The sequence below is a fragment of the Melanotaenia boesemani genome, chromosome 4, assembly GCF_017639745.1.
Source record: "Melanotaenia boesemani isolate fMelBoe1 chromosome 4, fMelBoe1.pri, whole genome shotgun sequence".
Classification (NCBI taxonomy): domain Eukaryota; kingdom Metazoa; phylum Chordata; class Actinopteri; order Atheriniformes; family Melanotaeniidae; genus Melanotaenia; species Melanotaenia boesemani.
Window position 1 is genome coordinate 29,916,793 of NC_055685.1, and position 8,844 is coordinate 29,925,636.

General features: G+C 42.8%; 1 protein-coding gene across 1 annotated transcript; it reads right to left on the reverse strand.

Moving 5' to 3' along the window:
• Positions 1–446: 446 nt before the first annotated feature.
• On the reverse strand, positions 447–8,372 carry mri1 (methylthioribose-1-phosphate isomerase 1). Its single transcript, XM_041983386.1, has 6 exons — positions 7,826–8,372; positions 6,801–7,024; positions 4,754–4,923; positions 4,487–4,663; positions 4,186–4,410; positions 447–1,121 (listed from the first exon to the last, which is right to left on the reverse strand). The coding sequence occupies exons 1-6, from the start codon at positions 7,955–7,957 to the stop codon at positions 988–990; spliced, it is 1,062 nt and encodes a 353-aa protein (XP_041839320.1). The 5' UTR covers positions 7,958–8,372; the 3' UTR covers positions 447–987.
• Positions 8,373–8,844: the final 472 nt, after the last annotated feature.

The window sequence follows — 8,844 nt, forward strand, 5'->3', positions numbered from 1 at the left end:
GGATACGTGTGTGTGTGTATGTACAGATGTGTATAGCTTTATGTAAATACACTGTGAGAATACAAGTGTGATATGTTACAGAACAACTGGGAATAGTGGGATGTAAATAGGGAGTGAGGTATAAATACAGCCATGTACTGGAAAAGGCTTCTGATTTAACGAGGATTCGTTCAAAGATTTTGCCGTACAGTTAAAAAATGAGTAAAACACTACGTACGCGTGTAAAAGTTTGAGCTATAATTTGGATTAGTCCTCTACAAAAGAGTTCTACACTGAACAATAGAAATTAAATGTTAATATAACATTTTAGATGTCAAATTTGATTTTAAATAACCATATATTTGGTTAAAATAGCAGTACCTTTAACTAGCAGAGGTTAGTTTTCTACATATTTACACACTACCAGAGGGGGATTCGTTTATTTACAGGTGGGTAGCAGCATCTTAGAAACCACGACTGCTTTAAAAATTGAAGAATAAGTCGTGCCATCATCATTTTTTTTTTTTTTTTTTTTTTAATATTGTTGAAGAAATCTGTAACATTATCTCAGCAGCGACTCGGAAAATTGCTTGCCAAACAGAATTTAGAGGTTTGAGATCCAGCTGAGCTCAATGTGTAGTCGCAGAAGCCATTTAGGAAGAGGAGGAGGCAACAAAAGTAAATTAAAGTTGGGCTGAGAACACTTCGGAAGAAGAGGAATTTAAAGACTACAGAAGAAGATTTAAAAGAAAGAAGAGGCTGAACATGCTGCTTGACTCCCTGCAGTGAATTTGAATGTGTTTATGTGTTTTGTTAAGGGGTTGATGGGTTGTTTTTTTATCTTTGTTTTTGTGTGCACCACTGACATGTAACAGAGTGTTGAACAAAATTAAATGAAACCACAAAGTGTGTGCTGTGTCAAGACATGACCACGACAGTGTCTTTTACTGGGACATAGATAGGATGCAGTGGTGCACCGGGATCATTGGCGGGGAGGGGCTAGAACCTCTAGAGGGCCGTGAGGCGGCCGGTGAGCGCCGCCTGGAGCTCGGATGGGAGGAAAACTCCAAGCTCTGTGATGATGCCTCCTGTGATGAGCTGGTGAGGGGTCACATCGAATGCCGGGTTCCACACCTCGATGCCTGCATGGAACAGAAAGGAAGGTGGAAGATGATTCAGAATTAGGCCGGGGGTGGCTCTCATGATGGTTTTAGCAACAATTTCTTTTAATCAAATGCAGAACTAAATTACTTAAGATACTATAGCACCTCTTCATCAACAGCTGTTCATCAATAAAAAAGAAAACATACATAAGTCGCATTTATTTAGAAATTTATTTCACAAAATCCAAGACCAAGAACAAACATTTATTCTGGAAAGGCGTGTTATTCAACTACACAACAGCACATGAAACAACAGGCTGAAACGGCTAATTTCTTAGTTAGCCTACAATAGAAAAGCTCTGCTGCAATAGTTTTCAGTTGTTGTTGCTCTTCACAGAAGTCATATCGTTTTCTTCTTCCTCTCCCTCTTTCACACGATAACAGTAGCTAACAGAATTATATATCGTTCTGTACCACCTGACGGGACACTCCAACTTGTGCGAAATGTTGACATTTTCGCATTTCTGACTGTTCGTGGCTTCCGTAGTTGTAATAGCGCGCTTAGGCGGTGAGGTTCCAGAGAGCACTACTCGGTTGCTTGCATTACATTAGCGCACCACTAGATGGGAGTAATTCTTACACACTGGGGCTTTAATGAACAGCTGATTGAGGTGCTGAGAACGTACAAAAATTTATACATCACATTTGGCATTTAAAGACATCGACATGCACTACTCCGCCCTGCCACTGACGAAGTTTCACGTTAAATATGAAATAACCAGGTCAACTGTTCATTCCACATAAAGACACAGAGTTATCACAAGCCTACAACGCCCTCTTGTGGCTGTGGACGGTAATGCTCACTCCTTGGTTCATGTCAGTCGGAACGTTTAAAACATGTTAAAATTATATAAGTTACAGGACCAGCCAAACTATGAAAAAAGCGTGACTTGTAGTCTGTAAAATACAGATATAACAAATGCCGTTTTTTTTAGCAATTTTCACGGTGTCGTTTCTGCAGAACAAGCCCAAATCATCAGCCCTCCACCATCGTGCTTGACAGCAGGTTTGAGGTATTTCTGCTGATATGCTGCAGATAGTTTTCAGCAAAATTGCTGCTGTGCATTATGAACATTTATCTCCACGTTGGTTTTGTCTGTTCAATGCCCATGGTTCCCGATGCAACTGTGAAGCTCTGCTTCCATTGTTTCTCTCTTTAGTTAGATGAAACTTCTAAACAATCCATGCAGTTTTCAGTCTTTTCTAATTAAACAGTCATGAACTTTAACATTTAACTTGATAAATGAGGTTCAAAGAATCTAAACTGAGACTCTTGGTTTTTTTTTTTTGCAGTTTCTCTGAGCTTTGCTAAACTTTATATGCAGTTTCTGTGATGCTACTGATTAGTTTGTAAACTTCTTTTGAAGATCCAGTTTACTGTTCTTGTTTTCTTTTTTCTTGTTGACTTACGCTTATTGTTGCTTCCACCTTTTATATAGTTTGAGGTAATACCAAGATGGTTGAGCATGTAGGTCTGACTCACCATGAACTACAGCACTTGCAATATAAGGAAAATATAAGTGCAACAGTGTGGCTCACTGATGGGATTATTCTGGACAACAGCAGAGTGCCACAAAGGATTAAATTCATTCACAGCAAAGCTTAAAGGTCTATAATACAACCGAGGAAAAAACCTAAGTGTTAGTCTAAAACAACAAAACCAAATCTGTCAGTAAAATGTAGCTCGGAAAAACCAGAGCTGGAGCCGCCACACAGAACACAGAAGCTGGGATTACAACACACAAAGAAAGTAACAGCAATCTAAGGCCCTGCTTACACCAAAAGACAGATAGTAAAATGCACAATTTTTGTTGTGTTCTGGCCTCTCGTTTACACTGTAACAGAGTTTTGGGAGGATAAACCTGCAAAGATTTGACGACTTCCAGTGTGAAATTTTCTTGCAAGGCGAGTCCCATCAGTGCAAACTGGAAGTGAAATCTTTTGGCGACGATGACGTCTTTCACGTGCACTCAGACCCTGCTTAACCCGCGAAAAGCACAGCCATGGCAGACCTCTGTCATGGCTGTGCTTCTACATCTTTTTAATTAATTTGGTCTGTTGAAGCAAAACCTTTTTCTGGTAGAGAATTTATGCCATCACCAAAGACTCAGAGGTGAAATTGCCGGGTGACACATGTTGTTGTGTTGTGTTTTGCAATCTTATCAGGACGCTGTACACAGGTGTGTCACTGCAAAGTTTCACTGCCTACTAGAGGTCTGGCATGCACACCACATCGTTTCTGGTCCTCTGCGTTTTCTCCTGCACATAGTTTTCAATCAGCTGTTGTGTAAATGCTTTTTTCCCCCAAAAAACACAAAGGAAAGATATTTGTGTTTTGTGTGGAAACATTGTTGTGTAAACAGGGCCTTACTCGGGTTTGGTGAGAGAGCCGTTACACAGCAACATCTTTACACAACAAATTTCTTCTTACTGTTGTATTAACGGTCAAAGTGTTGAATATTTATCCTATAATATTAATGAGACAGATGATTGCCTTGGACTAAAATACCCGACGGACTTTAAAAAATAAGGCAAAAAATACTTTTAAAGTTATAAGGCAGGTCTGAAAGAATGAGAGAAAAGATGGAGATAGATGAGAGAATTATGCATGACACCACTCCTTCCTCTCCCTCTCCTGGGCCAGTGTCCTCATTAAAATGAGCTTAATTACTGTGATGTCACCCAGAGCCTCTCAGCTCTGGCAGCGTAATTAGAGATTTAATGAATCACGTCAGCTCTCACAAGTTCACCTAACACATATAAAAATCTACTCTGACCAACACCCACCCTGAAGACTTTATCAGCTGTTTGAACTCTTTCATATGTGGTAACTTTAAGCAGCTAAATTACCAGAGGAAAAAAAACCCTAATGAGCACTCACATGCACACTAACTGGCCTCAAAAATGCTTCTCCACAAGTAATAATCCTGTTCCTCACATGTTTACAGAGCATGTATTGTCTTTCACTCTTAAACTTTTGTTTTTTCTTCTTTTGACGCACATCTGTTTTTGTCACTTTATAGTCTTTAAAAAAAAAGCTTACCAGGGGCAGCGATGGGGACGCCATTTATACTGGTGAGCTCCTCAGGGGGGCGCACTTCGATGATGATATCCCTGCCGCTTTCCAGGCTCAAGTCACACGAGGTGCTGGGCGCGGCCACATAAAACGGGATCCCATGGTGCTTTGCAGAGATGGCCAGCTGGTATGTGCCCACCTTGTTGGCTGTGTCACCGTTGGCAACCACCCTGTCAGCACCCACCACCACAGCTGAGGGAGGACAAAACAACGTGGATGCGTCAGTGAAAATACAGTGAAAATGAGGAACCATGTTGCACAAACACACCTGTGATGTCCATTTCTCTCATGGTGAGAGCAGCCATGCTGTCTGTAATAAGCGTAGCAGGGATTCCCTCTGCTACCGCCTCATACGCCGTCAGTCTGGAGCCCTGGTTGTACGGCCTCGTCTCCGTGCAGTATACGCGCTTCAGCCGGCCCAGAGAATGGAGGCTTCGCACCACGCCTACAAACAGTCAGCATTACAGTCACAGTGATAGAAAACTTTGCACAATCCCCCCCCCCCCTCTGTTCAGATCCAAAACGGCAGTCTCACCCAGTGCAGTCCCGTATCCAGCTGTGGCCAGTGAACCGGTGTTGCAGTGTGTCAGAATAGTCACGGAGTCCCTCGGGACACCTGATAGGATGTGCTGGGCTCCATAATTACCGATCTTCCTGTTGTCATTGACGTCACGCTCCAGCATGTCTTCGATCCAGGCGATCACGCTGGGGGAGAGGGGGGCACAAGAAGAGGATTTATCTGACTCTGCTGTTTTAATGTATCCATCGAGTCCACAGCTAGTTGAAATTCTTAGTTCAAAATAAATTAAATCCTCTGGATGCTGAAGAGAGTAAGGCCTGGTACACACATAACAATTTTTTTTTATCTTATGAGATTTTTTATTTGGTCGAGACCTCACACGTGAAGATAAAAAAATCAGTTTTTAATCGTGTGTGGTGTGCTCCGAAAATGTAATCACAGAACAACACACACGACGATGCTGTCCAGCAAGTGATCTACAATCTAGTCCTCCGAGCCGGACAAACGTCGAAATGTAGAAGAAGAACCATAGCAACAACCGCTCTGTGATTGGCTACATTCCATTCCACGTCACCACCCACGCAGTCGTCGGGGTTCCTCAGAAATCGGAGCTGAAATATTAAACATGTTCAATATTCCCAATTGTCGGCTACGACCCATTTCAAACCGGATTATTGGGACAAATCGGCTCGTAACACACCACAGACCAAATGATAATTGGACAGGGAAATCTCACGATGATCGGGCGTTTGCCGTCCGAGGTCGGGATGAGGCAAAATTGGGACAAAAACAGTCCAAATATTGTTATGTGTGTACCAGGTTTACCAGGACATTACATCAACCTTTTATGTGGGACATATGCTGAATTCAGTATCAACTGGAAACTTTTTATTAGCATATTCTTACAAGGAAAATAAGGGGAAAAATACAAAAAGCGCCAACAAAAGTTACATTTCCTTGTTGGTAACTCAGATGAGGTTTGTGTGTGCTGATATCAAGCCCCACTTTGACAACACAGCTTCTAAAATTAATGTAAATGTATGGAATTTAAGCAAATTAATTGAAACGAAAAGTGACAACAGGACACAGTTCCTGACTAAACGTCTGACCTGTATAATGATACTTGGTACTTGATGAAGATAAATCACTTCCTCATCTGCAAAATAAACTTATTATAAATACGTGTCCACCTAAAAACCCAAAAACATGACAGCAACTCAACATTTCTGCACTTTGTTATTCGTTACTATCGTATTTTGAATGATAATGTTGAGACATACAGTAGCAGTTTGCATATGTGTACTTCTCGAGATAAAGAGGAAAAGAGTGGACTGGTCCTTTAAAATGGACAAGCTGGTTGATATTAACTGTAAGTTTGCATTACAAAATTATGTGCAGATGTATGTACATTTATCGCAAGTTAATGAAGATTTGTTTTGTGTATTAATGTGCACATTGGTCTCAATTTAAACTTTTGCTTCCAGTCAAATTCAGTCAAAAGGACTGAAAAAAAGAATTTGATTTGCAGTGAACCGTGGCCAACCCATCAGCAGGTCAACTAATGTTTCTTTATAATGACACAGAACAACATTACCAGAAGGATTCAGACTAACACAAACATGTTCTGGATGTGTTGCAGTCACATTTAAAGCTGCAATGTGACACTGAAAATAAATTTGGCTGCTTTCTTCTGCTCACTGATGACAATTGAACAGGATTTCTGTGCTCTTTGCAGGAATTTGCATCTTCCTGCAACTAAATTCTTATGGAGGTGCAGCAAAATATTCACCACCACCTTTTTGAGTGTGGCAACTTTAACAACTTTTTCAAGCATACACCTGGAGCTGGTGATTAATGAAAATGTGTCAAAGCAGCTAAACTACGGATGATACATCCAAGGGGAAGAGCTAAAGTTAGATCGACTTTACTAATGCAGATTTTTTTTGTTTGTTAGGGTAAGTGATTTTCAAAAGGTATCCTTCTTTTCTTTTCCATCAACATGACCATAAGCAGTTGGGTTCATTCCACCATAAACCTGCATCAGTCATTGTTTTAATCCCACCTTTCTCTGAGCTGCTCCGAGTTCTTCTCCATGCTCTCGTTCTCTGCAAACTCCATCAGCTCGCGTGCAGCACGGCCCATGTTGACGGCGGTTGGCCTGGCGGAGGTCAGATGACACAGGGACTCCCTGATGAAGTTCACAGGGTCATCGCCACCGGCGCCTGCCCGCAACTCCACCGCCAGGCTGAGACAGCCGACGATGGCGATGGCCGGAGCGCCACGCACCTGGAAGAGGAAGGGACAGGATGGTCAAGCTCTACCCTTTTTTTTTTTTTTTAATTATTTCTTTTCAGCACATATTTGTAAGTGACTGAGTCAGAATTTGTTACATCAGTCTTTACTGGAATGATATGATCTGTGTTGAAGTCATTCCACTCTGCCATTATGACATCACCCCCCTCTTTGTGGCACATCACTTTACACATGCAAAAATAATCAAAACTACCAGCAGTGTATGTGGAAGAAGGAGATTGAAATCTGCTCAGATCTGCTTTAAAACCAGAAAAATATCCCCCATCTGTTTCAGAACTTTAACATCCATCTCAGCATCTCTGAGGGATTCAGGTATGGAGAGATACAAGAGCTGGAGGTGTCACTGAGTGCAGCACGAGACCAAATCGCGAACAAAAACCCTGGCAAAGGTCATTAATAATTCATCAATAATCTCTCCCAAAGAAAGAGAGGGGGGTTTTCATGGGTGGATGGCTCTGCAGATACCTGCTTTATCGCACATGATAATGTGGAAACTATAAATAAAGGATGGTTTGGGGAGGTGCGGGGTTGAATAATCATATGGCCGTGGGAAGGTTGATGCAGGTGCACCCAAAACAAAAATACTGTTAGAGGCCGACAGTGGGAGCACGGCGGCGGTGAGAGTGTGGCAACGCATGCGAGCGCGGCGATGGAGGCACAAAAGAGCCGATGGAAACACATGCATGACGGGGGATAAATGCACATGCAAGCGGGCGCGCGGGGCAGCCGAGAAGAGGAGGACTGCATAAAGGGCATGATCGCCTCCCCCCTTACCTTCATGGACTTGATGGCCTCGTACGCGTCCTGCACGGAGCGGATGTCATCGTACACGGTCTGGTGTGGAAGCAGCAGCTGGTTGAGGATCTGCAAAGAGCCGGTCCGGTAGCGGATCGCTTCCAGCGTCATGACCGAAAAAAACGAAGAAGAATGGAGGTGGTGGGGGGAAATAACACCAATGGGCCGGTGGCGGAGGGGGGTGCGCACACACGCACGCGCTCACACACAACCTCACACTCACTTTCTTTCACACACTCGGACAAACACGTTGAAGTGACCGCGGCCTGGCTGTCGGCAGTCTTGGGAAGCGTCGTAAAGAGAGAAGGAAAAGTATAGCAGGAGGAGGAAGAGGAGAAGGTGCAGGAGGGGACGGAGTAAAAAAATAAAGAATAAAGAAAAAGGAGAAGGTATGCTCTTGCTGTATGAGAGGATAAAAGGGAGAAGAGTGAAGGAAGGGCAGGAAACCTTCACACACTGACAGACGAGCAGGAAGACAGACACGGAACCACGTGTTCAGCCGAGCAGGAAGCCCTCGGTTCGGTGACCACGCCCACCAGAGTCTCGCGGGTTGCCCAATTTTGATCAAGGCTCCCCTCCTCTTGTTTCTGTGCACCATCCCCCCTCTCATCTTACCCCCTTTTGTCTGGGGAAATTTCACACTCACACACGTTATTAGCATAACACCAAAGAAGCAGCCCCCCCACCGTAACAACAGCAAGCACGGATTGATAAAAGGGTCTATTTTTGGCTCAGATTTTTATTGTTGTAGCCAAAGTCTTGGAAATTCTTTCTCCCAAAAAGCCCACTGATGTTGGTTTAGCTTATCATTGCCAACCATTGTTTCCTCTAATATATTTGTTTTCTGTATTAAAAAGATAACCAGAATCTGGTTTATAAGCATTTAAAATTAATAATCAAAGGTGCGCTTTTGCAAACTGATCCATCACATCAGTACATTGGGAAGAGTGAGGTCAAGATTATATCTTTCAGGTCAATGACAACACAAACTCAAAGTA